At 47.0% G+C, this 23,272-nt stretch overlaps 1 protein-coding gene across 1 annotated transcript; it reads left to right on the top strand.

The window, feature by feature from the left end:
• The first annotated feature begins 6,707 nt into the window (after positions 1 to 6,707).
• LOC134374112 (beta-1,4-galactosyltransferase 3-like) lies at positions 6,708 to 21,307 on the top strand. Its single transcript, XM_063092315.1, has 4 exons — positions 6,708 to 7,114; positions 17,722 to 17,956; positions 20,895 to 20,968; positions 21,054 to 21,307. Exons 1-4 carry the CDS (start codon positions 7,080 to 7,082, stop codon positions 21,178 to 21,180), a joined length of 471 nt encoding a protein of 156 aa, XP_062948385.1. The 5' UTR covers positions 6,708 to 7,079; the 3' UTR covers positions 21,181 to 21,307.
• The last annotated feature ends 1,965 nt before the right edge of the window (positions 21,308 to 23,272 follow it).

Raw genomic sequence — 23,272 nt, 5'->3', positions numbered from 1 at the left:
TACTCCCTTGAGAGTTTCTCGTAAGGCTGGTTGTGTGGTAGTGAACTCCCATAGTTTTTGTTTGTCAGGGAACTACACTATTTGTCCTTCATTTCAGAAGGATAGCCTTGCTGGGTAAAGTATTCCTGGCTGGCAACTTTTGTCTTTTACCATTTTGTATATATCATCCCATTCTTCTTGCTTTTAGGGTTTCTGATGAAAAGTCTGATGTTAGTCTGATAGAGATTCTGTTATAGGTGACTTGATTCTTCCCTCTTGCAGCTTTTAAGATTCTCTTTGTCTTTGAGCTTTGCCAATTTGACTATAACATGTCTTGGAGAGGAGCTTTTTGGGTTGAATATGTTTGGGGATCTTTGAGCCTCCTGAATCTGAAGATCTGTATCTCTCCCTATACCTGGAAAGTTTTCCGCTATTATTTCATTTAATATGTTTTCAATGCCTTTTTCTTTTTCCTCCCCTTCTGGAATACTCATGATTCGGATATTTGAATGTGTAAGGTTGTCTGTTATCTCTCTTAGATTTTCTTCAACTTTTAAAATTCTTTTTGCTTTTTCTTTTTTGTCTGCCTGTGTTATTTCGAACAGGCCATCTTCAAGATCAGAAATTCTCCTTTCTGCTTTGTTTTAGCCTGCTGTTTAAGCTTTCTATTGCGTTTTTTATTTTGTTGAATGAATCCTTCAGCTCCACAAGCTCTGCTACATTCTTTTTCAGGGCATTGATTTCTTTGCACATTTCCTCTTTCAGGTCCTGTATACTTTTCCTCATTTCATTATGTTGTCTAACTGACTCTTCTTGCAGGTGTGTTTTATAATAATGGTTGAATGGGGTGTTTTAGTATTAGATCCAGGTAGACGCCATAGTGTAGTCTCTGTAAAAGTATTTTGTCCAAACTTCGTGTTGGAGTTGCATGAGAGTGCCTCTGTGATCTATTCCCTAGGACACTTATTATTTCTTTGCTGAGGCTGGTGACACTATATTGGATTGTCAGGAGACGGGCAAGCTCTCAAATTTGGGGGCATAGCGCCCTACAGTTTTGTCACTCAGGTTATATTGGGTGCTCTTGGGCAGGACTGTTGGCACCATGGCTAGCTCACCCTGACCCTACTGGGTGCACTGGGGAAAATTAGTACTCCTCGATTTGAATGGGTGACGCTGAATGGGTTTTCCCTTTTTTTCTTTCCTCTTTCTCTGGGCTCCACTGGTGTCACTCCTTCTGTCTATGCCAATGTGTAGTCACCAGGAAACCTATGAGGTAGCAGTGGCTGCTGTTTTGGCAGCAAGCTGACCTTATAGCAGTAGCTGCTGTGGCAGAGGCCGTCACAGTCCACTCATTCGGCCCTAGTGTCTGCAGCAGTGGCAGGGAGTGTTGCTGATGCTGGGCTGCCTGTTGCTCCCTCAGGGCCTCAGGTCTGGAAGGGCAGGCTTCTCAGGGGTAGGGTCTCGCCTGGCCAGTTCCCACTGAGGGTGTCAGGTTGGCACAGCTGCCTCAGGGCCTCAGGCTCGGCAGGACCTTGTGCATCATCATTTATATAATGTTTACTGTTTTTCAGACTCTAGACCAAGTGCTTTATGTTAACTGATCTAATTCTCAGCAACTCTAGGACCTACATATTATTAATATCCTCATTTTACAAAGAGGAAACCAAGGTTAGGCAATTTGCTCTAGGCTACATAGCTTGTATCTGGTACATAGTAAGTGGCCAATAATTATTTGTTGAAGTAATGATTGGGAGAGAATAAGAGAGTTATCAGAGATGAGAAGCCAATGGAGAAAAGGAGTTAAGAGATGCAGTTGTGTTTCTGACCATAGATGGTTTCTGGTGGGAGACAGTCCGTCACACCCCTCACTTTGTGAAGGGAGACACAAAGAATGTCATTTCTTTAAAATGCAGAGAACCCCAGCCCAGTCCCTAGATGGTAGCCTTTTTACCCCTTTATTTGCCGGTGTGTTTATACTGAGATGATGGCAGAGACTCAGAAGTTTGCAAAGCCTGCCCTACTCCATCCCAGGGATGGGTACATACTATCTCCCTGAACTTTTAGTGAGCTCTGGCCCAAACTGGAGCATGAGCATATCTCCGGCTCCTAACTGGGATCCTCCATTTAGGTCATGCCCAGGGTGTCCTGCCCCCTTGCCCATGCATGGGCCCAGTCCTCCAGTGCCTGGCTTCACAGCACACCACAGAAGGTGCAGCAGGAGCAGCTGTGGGAGGAGTCGGTCATGCTGTGGGCACAGCATCCATTGTCCAGCCCCCAAAGAGGTCTACAAGGAGCCGCAATGGTGAGCAGCAACTCCCAATGCACTGCCTGGCGCCACATGGCTGGCAGAGCCACATCCTGGTAGCTGCTGATGCCCTCGTCTATGGCCACAAGGAGCAGCGAGATGCCCAGGTGGGGCATGAACTCGCACAGCACGTGCACCAGCATGGTGAAGTCCTTGCCTCCTGAGGCACCTACGGCCACCACGGTGCCAGGTGGCACAGGCGGCCAGCGAGCACTGTGTGCAGCACTTCAGCCTCAAAGGTGGCGCAGAAGGCGCCACACAGAATGCATCCTGAACTCAGGCAGCGCACGCCACATGGCAGGAAGAGCACAGTGAGGCAGGCATTGTGGGATGGGTTGGCTTCTCCTGGACTGGGAGAGAGGGGAGGCAGGTTACACATGGATTCCGGATATGGGGAGGCAGCCTGGATAGCGTCCCTGCCCGGAATAGACAGGTACAGGTGTGCACAGGTGTAGTAGCTCTTCCAGAGCTGGGGACTAGTCGGATTATACGTGAATTCTAGCATAAGGAGGCCACTGCCTCTGGGAAGGCTTCTTGGGTTGCACTCATTGTGCATCAAGGAGCCTGAGAAGTTAGTTTCAGGGGGAAAGAGGGAGAGACAAGCAGGTTATACCCAGAATTAGTTTGTATCCTGTTCAGGGGGATGGGGGTGCATGTTAAGGATCAGTTGCATAGGCTCCAAGAAGTCCACAACTGTTACAGCCTTGATCAGTGACAAGGTGGATATCATTGACTTGGGCATCCATGGCTGTTTAGAGAGCTTCAGAGGGCTCTGTGACTCTAAGTGCAGAGGGAGGACAGGGTACTGCAGTTCTGTTCAGGAGAAGGTGTATAAACTGGAAAGACCTGCTGGATTTCACTTTGGGGAATGAAAAACTGTCTCTAGGAATGGGTCCTGATTGCATTCTCTGGAAGGCAGGGTGAGCACCTCCTCCAAGGAGATACAGATCACACTTGTAAGGAGACCAACTGTGGTTGCGCTTGTTTTGGGGGTGGGAGTGTGTGGGCCTTCAGGATTGGACTCAACACTGCTCTAGTATCAGAATCCCCCAAAAGCTTCTGTGGTCTCAAGACGTGGGTCAGCCCATCCTCAACTCCTTTCTGTTCTCCCCTTTCCTGCCTCATCATCTCTCCTCACCCAGCCAAGACTCCAACCCTCCAGCCACAACCTCCTTGGTCCTACATGCCTGGTGAACCCATAAAAACTCACCAGGCTCAGCTTCCTCTTCCCCAAGCCACAGTCATCACCAGCCTGGACTACTCCTGTAGCCTCCTTGCCATTCAGAGGAGGTCACACTGTTTCTGGAACTTACCACAATATGTGGAATTATGCTACATGACTGTATATTTACTGTCTGTAACTTCAATGAAGGTAGGGACCAGTGCTACTCAGAGGTCTGAAGGGTATCTCAAAACCCAAATTCCTCATTCCTCTAACCAAACTTGTTTCTCCTGCAGTAAAGGGCAGCTCCATCCTTCCAGTTGCACTGGCCAGAAGCTTTGGTGTTCAAAACCCTGAACTGCCCTTTCTCTGACCACTCTTGTTACTCTCTCTGTAGGTGGCTCCAAATTGCAATCGGCCTCTCACCTTTTCTCCAAGGTGCCCTGGCAGCATTCTCAGACCTTCAAACCCCAAACGCCCAAACAGAACATAGCAAATCCTGTTTGCCTATAGCTTCAAAACAGATCCAGAAGCCAAACACTTGTCACCCTATCCACAGCTGCCACCCCAATTTGATCTATCTCTCTCCTGGAAGTTCCCTGGTCGTCTAGTGGTTAGGATTCGGCGCTCTCTCTCCTGGACTATTATTACAGGAGGCTGCTCACTAGTCTCCCTGCCTCCACCTTCCCTCCTCTACACACACTCTTAACAGCCAGCTGTATCCTGCCTAGTATCTTCTCAACATCCCCCCATGGGTCTTGTCTCATTTTAGTAAACATTAATGGCCTGTGAGGCCCTACGCAGTCCCGCGCCTTTTTTCTCTGACCTCACCTCTTCCACTCTCCTTCAGCCACACAGGCCTCTACTCTCAAACTCCCGCCTTCAGGTGTTTGCACTGGCTGTTCCCTCTGTCCGGAGTACTCTTACCTGTCACTGAGCCCAGCCAACAGCCCTCAGGACCCACGTGCAGTGACCATCAGGTATATCAGTCATAGCTGAGCAATGCCCCTTGAAATCTTTTTCCCCCCACCTTTTGACTCAATCTTCCCTCTGACTGCTTCTTGTTCTTCTCCTTCTGTTCAATCCTTTTTGTCTTGGTCCTCAGGTCCTGCCCAACACCCCTTTTCCCCTTCTCCATGTGGGTGACTCAAAATGACAATGTCCACCAGCCTGGTCTTCCAAATGGCCCACTGAAGATCCCTGCTGGGACTTCTCTCACATCTTCTCAGTGCCCAAACTGGCCAATCCCTACTCCCCAAGGCAGAAACTTAGTCTTAGTAAGGGAGCTGTTCCCTCTCTCCCAAAGCAGCAGCACCTTCCACTCAGCTTCTCTTCAGGACAGGACTCATCTTTCTCACCCTCTAAATCTACAGTCACACAGTACTGGGGTCCACTTTCTGAGGTCCTCGTCAGACCCAGTCCCACCCCTGATAGAAGCCCTGCTTTGGCTCTCCACACAGAGCCCATGAACATTTGAGGTCTTCTGCTCCCCTTCACTGTGGGTTTTTCAACCGCTGCACTACTTTTGGCTGATTCCATTGCCTGGGACACTCTGCTGAACACTGTGAAGATCTGGCTCTTACCCTCAAGTCTCAGCTCAAACTTTCACTTATTCATTCAACAAATATCCAATGAGTGCCTCCTCTGTTCCCAATATGCTCTATGCTCAGGGGAAGTGAGCAAAATAGGAGCAAGAAAGGTTGCAGCTCTCAGGGCACTAATGTTCTAGTGGAGGAGACAAGCCATGGATAAGCAAATACATAACCAAGATGCTTTCTAAACATGAGGAGTAATATGAGGGAATTATCGTTACTAGTGTGACTGTGAGGGGCTGGGGAGGGGATTCCTCAGTCTGGGGTGGTCAGAGAAGGCCTTCGAGCTAAGGCCGGCAGGACGAGGAGCCAGGCATTAGATCAGAGTGGGTAAGAATGTTCCAAATAGAGGTAACAGCAAATACGAAAGACCTAAAGTGTAGGGCCTGGCTGTGTTCAGTTGGTTGGAAAGTATGTTGTGGCTGAAGACCAGAGAAGGACAGAGCTTGGAGGATGGCAGGGTTAGGAGGTATTGGCAGGGTGAGGAGACTGAATTCTGAATGAAATGGAAACCACTGGATGATTTTAAACTGTGCAGTGGCAGGATCTGATTCGTATTTTAACAGGATCCCTCAGCCTGCGTGTGAGTAGAGGGTGGGGGGTAGCAAGGGCAGAAACAGGCAGACCAGTGAAGAGGCTTCTACAATGAACCTGCTAAGCAATGTGGTTCTCACCAGTGGAGGTCGTAGAGGTGGAGAGAAGTGATCAGATTCTGGATCTCTTCTGGAGAAAGAGCAGATGGGACTCCCAAGATTTGTCTGGGGGAGGGAAGCAGATGAGAGAAACAGAAGACTTGGGACATCTCCAAGGTTTTGGCTTGAGCAATTGTTAGAAGTCGGACCGTTTAGTGAGGAGGAGGTGGGAGATAAGGGAAGAAGGTGGAAAGACTGTGAGAGTGGCGGGTTTGGAGCAGAGGATCTGGAATTTTGTTTGGACATGGCAGATTTGAGGTTCTTCGCTCTGGGAACTGTTTCCTGTACCCTGGCTGAGTCTGGCGCCACCCTTGGGCTCCCACAGCCGTCTGAGCGGGCCCCCTCCCCCACCCCCACCCGCCAGCCCTGACTAGTCTGGGTTGTAACGAGGAGAGAGGAGGGTGCGCTCGCACCACAACCAGTTGAAGGGAGAGAGCGAGAAGGAGTCAGACCGGGCCGCAGAGTCCAAAGCAGGTCAGCAAGTACAACCGCTGCCTAGGGCACTCCCGCCCGGGGAGAGGCGTTGGGGGATCACGGAGAAGACAGCCCTCTTTCTAGGGACGCTTTCCAGGACGCATGGTAGAAAAATACGGAGACCCTCAACTCCTACACGGTAGTCCGGCAGAGGGCCGGGACTGTTCTGCCGCGGGAAGTGCCGCTCACCTGAGCAGAAACGACGCTGGAAGGTCCGGGCTCCAACGGAACGCGGAAGCCACTTAAAAGACTACGACTTCCAGGAGTTTGTCCCGCCTACGACTCCCAGGTGCCTGTGCGGTGGCTCGTCTCGAAGCGCTTATTGCTCTTGGACAAGCTGTGCCTAAAACTCCCGGCGATCCTCGCGGCAACGTCGAGCGCCCCGCCCACAGCTCCCAGGGTGCACTACGCCGTTCCTTCCTGTTTCTCGTCTGCGCCTGCGCACGGATTGGTGCGGCGTCTGATTTCTGCGTGCTGCTAGAAGCTGTGCACTGTGAACTTTATTCCAAAAATGGAGTGGATGTTTTTCAGGTTTTCTGCCTTCATGGGAGTATGATAATAGCTTGTGGTTGCGTGGGGGAGGTGGCGAAGAAAGATCGGGGGGTATGAAAGAGAGCACCTCCGCTGAAGAGATTCCAAGCATTGGGCCGCGTCACGAGGGGATGCAGAGTGGGCTTCTGTGCGCGCCACCTGCAGGCGTGGGAGTGAGTAGGTGCCCAGACCAAGGGACAAGAGCCTTGCAGGCTGGGGTCTCTGTGCATGCGCGGAGCTGATACGGAGCAGTTCGACGATCACTACGCGTGCGCTGGGCTCGGAACTTGGACTCGGTGAACCGTTTTGCTCAGGCGTTGGTCAGTGACACAACCCCCTGCCAGATGAAGTTGAAGGTTGAGGTCAGGATGAATGGCAGGTGAGACCCGTAAGAGGCCCCCCAAACCAAAGGGAGCACTCTCTCTCCCGCGAGAGCCCTGCTCCCCAGGTCCAAACCCCCCACCTCCTTCCAACCCCCAAATAGCCTCCTCTGTATATTCTGAGATCTTGTCTTTACTCCTGTGAGGCCCTTGATGAGGAGGATTGAGAGTGAAGAGTGGTGGGAGACACACCTCGGGTTTCTTAGTTTGTCTGCAGGGTTGAACTCTGGGGATCACTGCTCATTAACTTATTAATCTTTTCCAGTGTGCCAGGCCCTGCCCCCTGGGACACAGGTGTATTGGGCCTGGTCAGGAAATAGGGATGATAAAGTTTAATGTGAAGGTACCGGATGCTGAGGGCTTCAGGAGCCCAGAAGTTACAAGTGCTGCAAACCAGGACATGGAGGAAAGCAACAGCACTTAGCATGTGCCAGACACTGTACTCTGCATTTGCCGTGCACCATGTCAGGTTAGGTCCCTCATCTATAAAATGGGGATAATAATAGTACCTGCCTCCCAGAGTGTTTGTGAAGGTAAATGAGTTAACATGGAAAATGTTTAGAACAGTGCACTCTGCCAAGCAGTAAACATTATTTTCATTATTTACTCTTCATAATCAGGGATGGCTTTTTTTCTGGGCGATGCCTAATTTTTAGTTTTTTTTAACCAAGCAGTGAGGTGGGAGTTTTAAAACCTCAGGCAAGCGAAAGGCAGTCTAAGTCAGTGGTTCCCAAATGAGGAAGAGTGGCATGATTTGGTCTCCCAAGAAACATTTGACAATGTCTGGAGACATTTTTGGTTGTCGGAGGGGGAGAAGAGGAAGGGGTGCAGCTACCATTTAGTAGATAGAGACTAGGGATGCTGCTAAACACACTATGCACAGGACAGCCTCCCACAACAAAGAATCATCTGGCCCCAAATGTCAATTAATACTGGCAGGGTTGAGAAAACCTGTCCTAAGCAGTATTCTTCTGTGCCTTGGTTTTCTACTCCAAAACTAGAGTACACAACATTTAGGTATTTCTGTGTTGGTTTTAGTCTTCTGCTTTGGAAGTTTGCTTAGTTAAATATTTAGACAGATCTCAACACTGCTTACATACTTTTGAGTGGGAAATTAGTAAAAAGAAGGTTTACCTCAAACTGGGCATCAATGAAAAAAAGAGGGTATTAAAGCCAGCCTGCCTAGATGACTCCCTGCTCCACTTGCTTAGTTGTGTGACCTTGAGTAAGTGACTTTACTTTCCTGTACCTCAGTGTCCTCATCTCTTAAATGAGGATAATGAAAGTGGCTATTGGGAGGACTAAATGAGTTAATATGTAAAATATTCAGACCATTGCTTGGCACATAGTAAGTTCCATAAAAAGGGGAGGCTGTTCTTGTTTCTTAGGTCGTTTCCCTTGGGGCAACAATGATTGGCAAAGTTGAGATCCAGTAATGGCTTGAAGCAAGTTCACTGGACAGGTCCCTCTGGTCCTTAGTGGCTACGTTCACCAACAAGATGGCATGATTTGGGCGGATGTTTCTCATGGAGACTTTGCAAACATTATGTTTCATTTGTTGTAACACATTAACTTAATATTCTGGGGAAAATGGCTGTAGGTTGGTGTCTAGGGACTTCTGGAAAAGGTATGTGACCTTAGCTTCTCATCACTTAAGGGTAGAGGTCAAGTCCCTCATCCTGAAGTTGTTTTTGACCTGGCTTCTGGTAACTTTTCAGCCTCATATCTTAGCAACGAACCTCTGGCAGGTCCCCACATTTGCCAGCGAATTAACTATTTCTGCCAAGTGTTTGCACATGCTGTCTTTGCTTCCTGAAGACTCTCCCTCCCTCACCAACCACACCGATTCCTAATTCTATCCAGTTAGCCACCTAGATGTACTTCCTCCAGGAAGCCTACTGGACCCCCCTTTTCCTCTACACTGGTTTAATTAGCTGCCTCTGGGCTTCCACAATTCCTGGTCCGTCACTTTGTCAGAGGCCGTGTCACTTTGGGCTGAGGCCATCTGGGTCTATTTCAGTTCTCTTCAGGTTGGGAGCTCTTTGAGGTAGGGGTTTGGTTGAATTTCCCAGCATTGCAGAGCACAAGGCCTGGTACAGAGCAGGCAGGTGTTGAAGGCCCTTCCTGTGCTGCTCCTAGATTACTTCTCCTTTCTTGTCTCCTTTTATCTGCACCCCAATGAACAAAAGGTCAGGAACAGGAAGCTATTGCCATGGGATGTGGCAGTTAAGGGCAGAGGCTCTGGAGCCATGGTTCCTGGTTCATAATCTGGAAGTACCATCACCTAGTTGTGTAATCATGGACAAGTTGCATAACCTATCTAGGCCTCGTTTCCTCACTTGTAAGATAGAGATAAAAATAATACAGCTCTCATAAAGTTAGAGCGGTGGTTCTCAAGCTGGGGTGATTTTGTCCTTTGCCCCTCCCTTCCAGGAGACATTTGGCAGAGACATTTTTTGGTTGTTACAGCTGGGTTTGGGGGGTACTGGCATCAGTAGGTAGAGAGAGGCCAGAAATAATACCAAATTTCTAACACAGGGACAACCCCATAACAAGGAATTAACTTTCCCTGAATGTTAGTAGTGCTGAGGTTGAGAAACCCTGGGTTAGTGGATGAGAAGAGATAATACTTGTTGAGTGCTTAGTACAGCTCTTGAGCCATAGTAAGTGCACAGTAAATATTAACTGCTGGGCCGAGCCCGTGGTGCACTCGGGAGAGTGCAGCGCTGGGAGCGCAGCGACGCTCCCGCCCCGGGTTCGGATCCTATATAGGAATGGCCGGTGCACTCACTGGCTGAGTGCCGGTCACGAAAAAGACAAAAAAGAAAAAAAAAAAAAAAGAAAGAAAGAAAAAAAAAATATTAACTGCTATTACCATCACCACCTAAGCATACCAAAGGCTCTCTAGTGCCTCCATATTTCTGCCTAGAATGCCCTTCCCCTCTCTGCATGGGGCTTGAATGTCTATTTACCCTTCAGGACCTATCAGAAAGACACTTCTTTGGGAAAGCCTTCTCTAATCACTACTACCCTTGTTCCCCCACACTGTCAGCCAGGCAGTGGAAAGAATTTCGAAGTCACACTCACAGGCCCCGACTCAAATTCAGGCTCTTTTTTCACATGTTAGTGACTTTGGGCAAGTGATTTCATTCTATACCTCAGTGTCCTCATCTGTGATATCAAAGGGTGGCCTTGAAGATGAAATGGGCCAGCACTGGGTATATTAGTCTATTTCTGTTGCTTATAACAAAATACATGGATCTGGGTAATTTATAAAGAAAACAAAATTTATTGCTTATAGTTTCAGAGGCTGGGAAGTCCAAAGTCCAGGGAACACAACTGGTGAAGACTTTGGTGGGAGCAGCAGTGACCCAGGGGTGTCACATGGCATAAAATGGCGGAGCAGAGAGAGACTAACATCTCATGTTCTCTTCTTTTAAAGCCCTGTGAACCATACCGCTGACCACCATTTTTAATGCCTTCACTACAGCATGGTCCTAACAGTCTAATCGCCTATTCAAGGACCCACCCTCTTAACAGTCCAGTGGGGCCCAAGTATTTAGTACATAAAGCATGGGGGACACAATTCAAGCTTCAATGAGTTTGGTGAGAGAGACACTCAATCCACTACAAGTAATTGTTTAATTAATGTCAGGACTCCCTTCATGGAATATATTAGTCAATAAATTCTAAAAGTTTAGTGTTAGTTTAGGCTAGGGGAGATTGTTGGGAAATATATTTGTTAATAAAATTTACTGTGGAAAGAATAGGAACTAACAAAAATTGTCTTTATCACCAGGATAGTTAAAATGAAAAAAGATGTGTGCTATTTACGTGAGACCCATATCTAATGAATAAAGGCTCAGAAAGTGTGAAAGTCAAAGGGTGGGAAAAAAATATATACTAGGAAAATAACACAAAGAAGTCTTAAGTTTAGCTACGTTAATCACCAGGCAAAATAGACTTTGATCAAAAAGCACTGAGTAACAAAGTATGTCACCACAAATGAAAAAGAAATAAGCAGCATAATAAAACAATTCCAAACTTGGATGCACCTAATAACGTAGCCTTAAAAGAAATAAAGCCAAAGTTAACAGGATGACAAGAAATTGACACGTTCCAGAAGCACTGTGGCATTTTAACACATCTCTCAGTGATTAATCAAACAGACAAAAAACTATAAAGCTATGGAAAACTTGAGAAAACCCACTGACAAGCTTGAACTAATGGACATAAATAAAACCCTGTACCCAATGATTTGAGAATGCATATATTTTTCAGACACGCATGGAATGTGTTTAGATGTTAAAGGCATGACTGTCTAATTTGGTATCCATATGTAGCTACTGAGCACTTGAACTGTGGCTAGTCTGAATTGAGCTATGCTTTAAATGTAAAATACATACCAGGTTAGAAGACTGTGTGAAAAGTAATGTAAAATGTCTCACTAATAATTTTTTATGTTGATTACATGTTGAAATGGTAATATTTTTGATATACTGGATTAAGTGTAATATTAAAATTAATTGTACCTGTTTTTACTTTTTTAATGTGGCTAGTAGAAAATTTAAGATCATATCCATGACTCGCATTATATTTCTATTGGACGGCACTGCTCTAGACCACAAGCAAGTCTCAGCAAATAGCAGTCACTCAGCCCCACTCCCCAGGACAAGAGACCTTGTAACAAAGAAACTTAAGTATACTTTTGATCCAATAAATGAATTTTCCCATTAGCCTCTGTTATATGATTTAAGAAATTATAAAAATAATTTTGGGGGCTGGCAGTTAGCTTAGTTGTAAAAGCATGGTGTTATAACACCAAAGTCAAGGATTCAGATCCCATACCAGCCAGCCACCAAAATAAAAAGAAAAGAGGGGACTGATAAACCTGGACTGGGTCAGAGAGATCCCCGGGCATTCTCAACCTCTAAGCACTGCCTCCCTCAGCTTGACTCAGAAAACAGTGCTGGGGTGGGGACACGTGTTAGGAACCTGCTGAGGAGGAAAGGGCCACTTCCTAAGGGAAACCAGGGAGCTCAGTTTCATTGGGAAGACCCTCCTGGATCTCCCAGATCACAGTAGCACACCATGGCAGCCACAGAGACCTTTCTTTTCACAAATGAAAATAGAATTTGTCATGAAACAATCTCATGTCACTTGGAAAACGTAAGCATACACTCTACTATTTGAACCATGTAACGTGTAAGAATTGCTGCTAGTTTAAGATACTTTTTTTTCTTGAAATCTTATGTAACTTTGGGAAACAGAGTTTAAAAAATGCAATTAATTTCATCATATTCGGTTCATCTTTCCACATTGCATGATTATACTCACCAAATTCTTTTTTAAATCGTTGTTCAAAATTAAATTTTCATCAACAGCCACAAATACAGTAGAACTGTATCTTAAGTCAATCCCTATAATTGTGAGAAGAATGACAAAACTAGGAATAAGAAAACAATCATTTATTAAAGTCAATTAAACTCTCAGACTCTAAAATGCCTCTCTCATGTTTTCTGTGGAGTCAGAACGATCATCTTTACTGGGCTTTCCAGGAGACAAACCACACCTTGAATAGCAGCAGTCTTTCCTGTCCCAGAACCAGGAGGAGGAAGTCTGGAAATGTGAGTCTGAACATCCTCACAGTGGATGACGTGTAAACAACACACTTGCACTGGCTCACAGAAACCACTAGGTACATCTGACTCCTGTGGGAAGTATGCTTCGAGGCCACACATACCATCCAAGACAAGTTGCTCCTCCAAGCTCACTGGTGCTTGTAGAAAGAGGAAATGGAGTCATCATGGAGGCTTTGTTGGCACCTCCTGCTTAGAGTGGCTGAACACCAGCCAACATGCCATGATGGCTCAGGCATGGTCCACACCTGCAGCATTCACAGATTGGAAATAGGGATTATTATGAGCCCCACTATTTTAAGCCCAGCAAACATGTCCGTAAATTGCTGCTGGGTCCTCTTCCAGAATATTTCAAAGATTGGTCTGGGTCCCCAAAGGACAGCATCAAATCTAGCTAGAGTTCCGGAGATATTCTTGACACTTGATGGTCTGTTCTGTGTGAGTGATGTTCATTTCCACCTTATCAATGTGGTCTAGTTTTTTCTCATTTTGCTTAAAGGAGTGGTGTCTGAATCTAAGAATGTTACTCAAAAGCCTAGATGTTATCCTATGAAACAGTACTTTCTAGCTGAAAAGCTGGGAGAAATAGTACTAGTATGTAGTTTTTCTTAATGCTTGACCCGCAACAAGGAATTTGCTACTGAAATTGGATTCTTGGTTTCTCCATACTCCAAAATTTAAGGACTTTCAATCCCTGCCCCACATTTCAGATTTGATCCCTGAGCCTGCCTCTGTAGTGAGATAATTTTCTAGTTCATCTAAAAATATATTCTGATTTAGTGACAAGGACACTGACCTGTGTATAATTTTTCAGTGCCTTTCAACAAGCCCATTCATCTATTCATATCCTTCAGCTTTGGCTCCAGAATGATAATTGGGACCAGCATGGTGCAACAAAAGTTCTGATCTTTTCATGGGACCCATTTGCTTCCAACTCAAATGTGTCTCCTGGTACAAACCTTGGGATTCCCCTAAGATTGTCAGTTTCCATCATAAATACTCATAAGCACCCTTTTCTCCAACCCTAAATTCAAACAGGTTTCATCATGCATCAGCTAGGAGTTCTTGAAACACACGAGAGTATCCCAGGATTTGTTCTTCACCCTACAGTCAGAGGGAAGCCTTGGGATCAGTCTGTCCTCAGTCAATCTTTGGAACAGCAATAATTCTGAACTCTCTCTGATACTTCTTAGGGAGCCAAGAAGTTTCTTTGGGAAGAGACAGAAGAGTGGAGAGGGAGGGAGAGAGAAAGGAGGGAGGATAAAGGGGAAGAGGAAGAGGAGGAGCAGGAGAAGAGGAAGGAAAGAGGAGGAAGAAAAGAAAAAAGAAGGAGAAGACAACAGAGGAGGGGTAAATGGAAGGGGGAGAAGAGAGGGAGACTGAGTGGGAGACAGAAACAGAGACGTTCTTCCTCTCCACTGGTGAAGAACATATCGCATTGCCTCTAAATCAGAATTTCTCCTCCTTAGCACTATTGACATTCTTTGGCGGGGTGGGGGTGGGAGCTGTCTTGTGCACTGTAGGATGTTCAGCAACATCCCTGGCTTCTACCTACCAGATGCCAGCAGCACCCCTCCCCCAGGGCATGAGAATTAAAAATTTCTCTAGACATTGTCAGATGCTCCCTGGAGGTGGGGGGTGGGGATCTCCTCTGGTTGAGGAGTTACTACTCTAGAGCAACTTGTTAAATATATGAGTCAGATCATATCACTTCCCCACCACCCTGAACCAGAAGACTCTTCATGATCTAGCCCTGGTTGCTACTCTTGACTTCTTTTCCTACCACTCTTTCCGACATTCTCCTGCTTCTCATCTCAGGGTGTTTACACATGCTGGTCCCTCTGCCAGAAATACTTCCCATGGTTATGTCATTCTCATGCTCCAGGTCTCAGTTTAAATGTTACCTTTCCAACCAACCTAGCAGAAATAGCCTCCTGCTATTCCTTTTCTCTCTACTCCATTACCCTTTTTATGTATAGATTTTTATCACTCACTGAAATAATTTATTTTCTTGACCATCTTCCCACCAGAATGTAGGTTTCATGGAGGCAGAAATTTCAGTTGATTTTCTTTGTGGCTGAATCCTTGGTTCCTACAATAATACCTAGCACAAATTGGGTGCTTAGTAAATATAGATGAATGAATGAATGAATGCTCAGCCCTTGTGCCAGGTTATGCTGGGGACCCAGAGATGAGTCATACCTGAGGCTTGACCTGTGGGCTCCCAGGCTAGTGAAGGAGTGAGACCTGGACACAGATCATTCCAGTTCTGATGACCAGAGCTGTGACAAAGATAGTAGGAACCAGGAGAGCCAAGACAGAGTGCAGATGGAGAAAAACTTGGGGAAGACTCTCTAGGCAAGGAGCACTTGTGATGCCTCTTGAAGGATGAGCAGGAGTTTTTCGGGTAAAGAATAGCATCTATCTGCACTCTTTCATTCATTCATTCATTTACTCACTTATTTATCATCCATTTCCCAGGGCTTCCTGCACTCAGAAATCCTGGGGTCCCAAAGATGAATCAATCCCAAACCCTGCCCTCAGCAAGCTCCTAGTCTGAATGGAGAGTACTGACATGGACGGTCAAGGTTTAGGATAATTAGACTGTGGCAGAGGGAGACACAGAGGCTGTGGAAGCCTCAGGGGCTACTTGGTGCTTGGCGTGGGGGGGGGGGGGAGAGCACCCTTATGAGCAGAAGTGGTTAAGCTCCTTACTTACAGTGTGCTGGAGATGAGAAAGAACCCAACCCAGCCCTGGAATAACAGAGTCCATGTCCCACCCTAACCTATGCACATTGCATGTCCTACACGACAACCCAATGAAGCTAATCCAGCAATAAGCAGCACTTTGCAGACATCGAGGACATCGAGGCTTAGAGATTTTGAGTTACTGGCCCAGGGGAGCAGCCCAACTGGCATTCAGTGTGACCAGATGGTTTGGAGGGGCCCATGTTGGAAAAGATAAGGCTGGACACATGCACAAGGCAGTAACCTTCTTTACACAGGTGGTGTGGCATTGGAGCAGCCTTGGGCCGATCTCTCACTGTAGTCTCCACTCTGTGGCACCTGCAAAGCCAATCAGGAAAGGCTGGGCATGGGAGACTGAGACTGAGCCACATGGGGCTGTGGGCAAAAATGAGGGGCTTGCAGAATGGGAAGAATGACCATCTGCTTTCTTTCCCAGAATGGAACCGTAGATGGAGTTTCTGTTATTATTTCTGGGGGTACAACTCCTGCTTGTGGGAGCATTCCTCTACCAAAAGCACCACCGCAGTGACTTTACCTCCTTCCTGCACTTCCTAAGACAAGACAAGCCAGAGGGGACAGAAGAGCTGTCCTTTTTGGTCCACTCCAACCTCAGCCAGATCCACCCTGTGGACACCAGTGAGGAGGATCTGCCCAACTGTCCCATCATCTCACCCTATATCAGTAAGCTTGGGGGTGGGCTTTCTACATCCCCAACCACACCTTAGGCTCTGGGGAGCTGACAAGAATCCCTGAGGAGAGGAGAACCTGGAAGTAGAAGGCAATGGAGTTGGTGGCTGGGGTGAGGGAGAGAGTTCTGGTTATCTACTGCCACATCAGAATACATCACCCCCAAATGCAGTGTCTTGAAACAATCACTAACTCTCAAAGTTTATGTGTGGATCAGAAAATTTGGGAAGTGCTCAGCTAGATGGTTGTGGTCCAGGTTTTTCATGCAATTACAGTGATGTGGCTGGAGCTGGAACAGCAGGCAGCTGAAGCAACTAGGAGCTGACTGGTCATCTCACTCTCTTTATGTCATCTGAGGGTCTCTCTGTATGGGCTAGTTTGGGCTTCCTCACAGCATGGTGGCCTCAGAATTAATAGACTGCTTATACGGCAGCCAAAGGCTTCCAGAGCAAGTATTCACGTAAACATAGCAGAAGCCACAAGGCTTTTTATGATCTAGCCTCAACAACCACATAGCATTGCTTCCACCATATTCCATTTATTAAAACAATCCACAAAGCCCAGCAAATTTTAAGGTGTTGGGGACATAGACTAACTTATCTATAGGAGGAGTATCAAACTCACACTGTAAGGGCATGCTAGATAAGAGATACTGTTGTAGCCATCTTTAGAAAAAAATATGACCTGGCACAGAAAGGGAGTAGACAGACATGGCTGGGAGTTCTCTATGAGAGGAGAAAATAAGAGACTATCCTGAGAAGGAGGGTCGTCTGACAACTATCCAGGAGGAGACATCTGGGAGGCAGGTTTAGGACACTTCGGGTCCTAGGAAGAAAAGCAACAAGATGTGATGAACTTTCTGATAGAAGAATAAGAAACATGGGACCTGGGAAGAGGCCAAAAGGATTGTATATAATCAGGGGGGGAAATGAGGTAAGAATCAGAAAAAGAGGTATTGAGAGGCAGAGGAAAAAAACAGGAGGGCAGGGCATTCATGAGTGCACATGGATGGCCCAGAGTTCTCTGTACTGGTATATGACTATTAGTGTCCTAAGGTTTCTGTAACAAGGTACCACAAACTGGGGGTCTTAAAACAACAGAAGTGTATTCTCTCACAGTTCTGGAGGCCAGAATTCTGAAATCAAGGTGTTGGCAAGGGTTGGTTTCTGCTTGAGTCTCTGAGGGAGGAAGCATCTTATGCCTCTTTCCTAGTGTCTGATGGTTGCTGGCAATCCTTGGAATTCCTTGGCTTCTAGGCATATCACTCTAATCTCTGCCACTGCAGTCTTCTCCTCTGGGTCTTCACATGGCCTTCTTATAAGGACACAACTCATTGGACTTAGGGCCTACCCTAATCCAGTATGACCAATAATCTTTAACTAATTACATATGCAAAAACTGTTTCCAATAAGACCACATTCTGAAGTTCTGTATGGACATGAATTTTGAGGGGACACTATTCAACCCAGTGCAACTGAATTATGGGGTTGCTGTGGTAGGTCCCTGACCATTCTGGCTTCTGCCTCTCTCAGAGGGTCCCTTGAAGGTGATGATCCCAAAGAACCTGACGATGGAGAAAGTGGTGGAGAAGAACCCCTGGTGGAGCTGGGAGGCCAAAACCAGCCACCTGACTGTTGGACACAGCACCACACGGCGGTGGTGGTGCCCTACTATGGGCAAGCTGAGCACCTGCAGCACCTGCTTTTCCATCTGCACCCCTTCCTGCAGCGCCAGCAACTGCACTATGCCATCTATGTGGTGAACCAGGTGAGACAGGAATGGAGAGAGGCTGGCGCAAGAGGGCAGAGGGGTCTGAGAATGGCCTTAGAGAGTCAGGGCTAAAGCTGGCACTCTGAGGTGAGAGTGTCTGGGTCAGAGTATCTGGGGGGCTGACTTTGTGACTCAAGAAGAACTTGAAGGAATTTGGAGCCAAGGGCTACAAGTTTGATCTGGACTTGCTGAGTCTGGGATCAGCTTGAATGGCTATCTGAAGCAAAGGCTCAGTTCCACTGAGTGGAGCTTTTTGAGACCAAGGCTGGCCATGTTGGGCAATAAAACATACGGGGTACATTAAAGTACTGGGTTTGGGGTCAGTTACATAGTTGGTTGAATCTCAGCCTTGCCTGTTACTAGCTGTATTTTCTGAATGTGGAATCATTCATCCATTCATTCAATACAATACACTGTTAGTATAACCACGTATGAACTTGGGGATTTATACTCTGTTCCAGTTTTCTCATTCATAATAAGGATGATAATAGCACCTCCATCACTGGGTTGTGGGAAGGATTCATTGAGTTAATGAATGTAAAGCAGTTAAGGCATTGCTTAGCATGTCGTAGGTACTCAATAGGTGACAGTGGTGATGGCCATGGTAAAGATGATGATTCTGATAATGACGGTGATGCTGTTGCTGCTGTTCATGATGGTGTTGATGGTGTTGATGACGATGATGATATTTAAGATAGTGGTTGTGGTGGTGCCTTGGATTAAATTGTGTCCCCCAAAGTTCATGTATTAGAAGCTTAACCCCCACTGTAACTGTTGAGGGTGGGAAATCCTATTATGAAAATTGAAAGGTGGGGGTCTTGAAGAGGTGAGGTTCTGAGGGCTTTAAAAGGACAGTATGTGAGGAGGTTAGTCTCTCTTTCTGCTCCACCATTCTTCCCATGTAACACCCTGCATTGCTGTAGAGTCAACTCACCAGATGGGTTCCTTGGACTTTGGACTTCCCAGTCTCTGAAACTTTAAGCAACAAATTTCATTTTCTTCATAAATTACCCAGTTCTGGGTATTTTTTAATAAACAACAGAAGTGGACTTTGCTTTTGACCCCAGCTCCACCTGGACTGATACAGATAGTAATAATGATGCTGATGATGATGGTGATGGAAGTGATGGTGGTTATGATGATGTTGGTAATGGTGATGATGGAGGTGAAGTGATTATGCTGATGGTGTTGAAAATGATGAAGACAGTGATGGTGCTGATAATTCTGGTGATGCTGATGATGAACATAGTAATAATAGTGATGATGGTGATGATGATGAAGAAGATAATAATAGTGGAGGAAAAGGAGGAAGAGAAGAGTCAACCTATGGTGGTTCCTGGGCCTCAGACCCAGTCCTTGCCTAAGAGGAGTATAAATGAAGACACAGGTGGTCCCTCATCACCCCTAACCTCTGCTTCAGATGGCCTCTTGAAAGTTATGATTCTTAAGGACCTTGAAAATAGCCAGAGGAGGAAAGCTGAGAGGCTAAAGCTACTGACTCTGACTGGGATGGGTGTAGGGAATCCACAAGAGGTTTCCCAGGGGAGTAACTTATGAACTGCATCTTCTTGGACAAGTCTGGGTTTTCATATTCACAGTGAGAGAGAGAAGGCATCCAAGGCAGGGGAATGGCACTCAAAAAGGCCGGAGAGGACCAGCCTGGCCAGTGGGGGAACACTAATGCCTATGGTGAGGGCAGCACTGAGCATCTATGTCCACCCCAGGTAAACAACATTGCCTTCAACTGGGGTAAGCTACACAATGTGGGGTTCTGGGAGGCCATGCAAGAGAAGGACTGGGACTGTGTCTTCTTCCATGATGTGAACCTACTCCCAGAGGATGACCGCAACCTCCACACTTGTGACATATTCCCTGCCCATGTGTCTGTAGCGATTGACAAGTTCAACTACAAGTAGGTGGAGGGAGGGGACCTGCTGTGGGGAACTGTGAGCCAGGCCCTGCCTTTCTCTGCATCTCTCCCTGCCTATCTGTATGATGGGATCAAAGGTCCAGAGCCCAGTCACTGGGGCTGAGGCAGTGAAGGGGAGAGAGGACCTGGGGAAAGCCCTGGCAGACGATAAAGGACCTTCTGCTCAGATATGGGTGTCAAGTGGGGGTGGGGTGGTTATTGATGGGGGAGTCAGTAGTTGTGCCTAATAAAGTAGTGGACAGAGGTTATTGTAAAGGTCAGAGGAGAAGAACCTATGAAAGGAGGGTCTAACTAGAGGTGAGAAAGGGGCTATCCTATAGTTCTGGGGAGAAGGGGCCATCAGTGGAGTCACAAGGTGGAACTGTCAGAAGATTCAGGGGAGAGGATAGATCAAGGGCTAGGTAAGAAGCCATCCCAAGGGCCGGGGGAAGGGTTACCCCAGGATTAGACAAGGGGACACCCCAGAGGTCAAAGGAGGGACTAGGACTATCACAGGGGTCAGGGGAGAAGCTATCACAGGGGTAAGTTGTGAAGGGCTAACTCAGAAATGAACCTTGGAGATCCTAGTCAGGAAAGGACCATGGCCTCTGTTGCCTGAAATTCCTTGTGCTTCCAACTCTGCCTCCCTAGGCTGCCCTACCAAGGCTACCTTGGAGGGGTGTTTGCCCTGCGCCCCATTCACTACCTGAGGATAAATGGCTTCTCCAGCACGTACTGGGGCTGGCATGATGAGGATGACGACATTGCTGCCAGGTGGGGGGCCCTGTTCTAAGGATCCTAGCAGAAGGGGCTGCAGGTCCTGCCATCATGTGGGGGCCACAGCCACCCTGGACTAAGAGGGAAATAGGCTGCCCTATTAGGGGGACATGGGCTACCCTGGAATGGGGAAACATGGACTGGCAGGTTGGGCTATGGCATGGGGACCCTGCCAGAAGAGACAGAGAAGGCCTCCTTGCCTTCCATGTCCCTGGAAGGGTAAAACTAAGCGGAATGCTCCTTTCGCAGCCCCACCTGCTCTTTGGCTGCTACCACATGCTGGAGGAGGGGAAAGACCTTGGCCACCAGCAGAGCTCCCAGAGGTGAGTCAGTGTTGGAGGTGGAGTGGCCAATCCTGGGCCTTCCTTGAGGCCTGGGCTCACATGGCTGCCCCTCCCCATCCCCCAGGCCTGGCCTTCTGGCTCAGATCCACCAAAGGTGGCAACATAATGGCATCAACTCGCTGGGCTACAGGCTGCTTTCCAAGGAAAAGTGGCCCCTCTACACCAACCTCACCGTGGACATCAACTTCTAAGCCCCAGGAGGCCAAGTACCAAGCTGAAGGGTATCTGGAGGCCAGAACGGAGCCCCTGAGGCCAGGGTTGCAGGGCTGCCCTCCCATCTAACCCACATGGTTTCTTATTAAAGGAGAGTTTATTTTACTTGATTCTCCTCTCTTCAATTCCTAAATCTACCTACCCACCCACCCACCCACCCACCCATCCATCCATCCATCCATCCATCCAAACATTCATTTTCTTCCTCTCTCCCTGTCTCCCTCTCCCACCCCTTTCTCTGTCTCTTTGCTTTAACTCTGTCCAGGAGGTCCTCCTTAACATACTATAATTAGTACAGGCAAAAGATCCCTTCAAGTGAATGCACTTAAAATGGGGACCAAAATTTTTAGTAAATAGTGTGCATGTAGGAAGTTTTAATTGGGACTTCACATTGAATAACAGAACATAATTTCTGAAAATACCTTTATTTCAGATTTCATAAAATTCCATGTTTAGTGAATCATAAGAAAAAGCATTTGCATAGTACTCGCTATGGCCAGGCACCATTCTAATGCTTAACTTTACAAATACATGTAATCTGCAAAGGAGGCCATGAGGTAAAAACTATTATTACTCCCATTGTGCAGGTGGGGAAATTAAAGCTCAGAGAGGTTAAGTCACTTGCCACCAAACTAGCGAGGGGCCGAGCTGGGATATGGAACATCTAGGCAGGCTGGCTCCAGAGCCCATAAGCATAAATGCAACTGTTCCCAAATCTTGTGCTGATTCTTAGAATAGCCAAAGGATAGATTAAGGACTGATTCTTGGAGGGAGGGCGGGCGGCAGTATTTTTTCTGATCGAATCACAAGACAGTATGAATATTCTTTATTTTGCCATGGCCTTCATTGCCCAATAATAGAGAAGGTCATGGGGAGGTAGGCTACAATGGTTAAGAGTTGAGACGCTGGCATCAGACAGCCTAGTTCAAATCTGGGCTTTCCTCATTACTAGACTTCTGGTCTTGGGCAGATTTGTATCAAATGCTCTAGGCCTCAGCTTCCTCACCTATGAAATGGGGCTAATGAAGGTAGATTGCCTCCTACAATGATTGTGAGAAATAAATGAGTTAATTCACATAAGCTGCTTAGAACAGTAACTTCTTCTGGAAACTCAATTTAAAGTTTTGACCCTTAATCTCACTTTGAGGTCTTTGAACTAACAGTTATTCATCTCTTAGTTCTCTGAGCCAATAGTTTTTCACAAATCTGAGAACATGCGCTCACAGGACTGAAAACTACAGATATCACCCTGGGACCCATCAACTCCAAAGCTAATCACCCAACCAACTTCCAGATTCCTCAGTCTATGATCCAGCAGGCACTAAGCACTTATTTACTTGTCCGAAGAATTGCTACTGAGAGAAAAAAATATGAGCCAGAGACTGAGAGGGAGATGAGCATAACAGACTGTGAGGGGTTGGGGGCAGGAGGAAGAAGAAGGAACAAAGGACAAAGGCGTTATGGACAAAAAGCCCTGGAGGAGGCATAAATTCAGAGGTGTGGGATGGCCAGGAAAGGGACAGCTTTCTGGCAGTGGGGAGGAAAAGCTTGCCCTGGTAGGTGGTTAGGGAGAGCCATGTGAGGAGCGAACATCTGGATGGAGCTGAGGCCTCAAGACTGGTCTTCCCGGGTGATGGTGACAGTGAAAGCCCAGATCTGAGAAGGTAGGCACACCCTGAGGAGTCATGGAAACCCCTGACCAGTGTCTACAGTGTGGGCTCAAGATTTAATGAGACCTGTCCCCAGGGCTCTCCCACCTTCTTCCCTGAAACTGAATAAAATGCCACCACCAGGACTCAGGTGCACACTATTTCCCCCACACTACACAAAACCTCTCACTGCCACGAGAGGCCTACAAGGCCTTCCCACCACAAATAAGTACTAAGGCCAGGCCTTGTGCCTGGACTTCCCAGGTGAGATTTGATTTTCCACTTTTCTCTGGAGTTGGGACATGGTCATTGATATTACTCCTCTGGTCAGGGAGACACCAGTGAGGCACAGACAGAAGAGATTCATTCTCCAGAGCCAAAACAGGCTTCTGCGTGGAGCCTCCTCATTCCAGACACCTCT

The sequence above is a fragment of the Cynocephalus volans genome, chromosome 3 (genome assembly GCF_027409185.1).
Source record: "Cynocephalus volans isolate mCynVol1 chromosome 3, mCynVol1.pri, whole genome shotgun sequence".
Taxonomy (NCBI): Eukaryota; Metazoa; Chordata; class Mammalia; order Dermoptera; family Cynocephalidae; genus Cynocephalus; species Cynocephalus volans.
Note: the sequence above shows the minus strand (reverse complement) of the source record. Positions and strands in the feature narration are given on the sequence as shown.

Coding starts and splice junctions, on each gene's coding strand:
- LOC134374112 (XM_063092315.1), top strand. CDS start 7,080: ATGAAGTTGAAGGTTGAGGTCAGGATGAATGGCAG. Junction 7,115..17,721: donor GAGGTCAGGATGAATGGCAG/GTGAGACCCGTA, acceptor TGCCTCTCTCAG/AGGGTCCCTTGAAGGTGATG. Junction 20,969..21,053: donor CACCAGCAGAGCTCCCAGAG/GTGAGTCAGTGT, acceptor CCCATCCCCCAG/GCCTGGCCTTCTGGCTCAGA.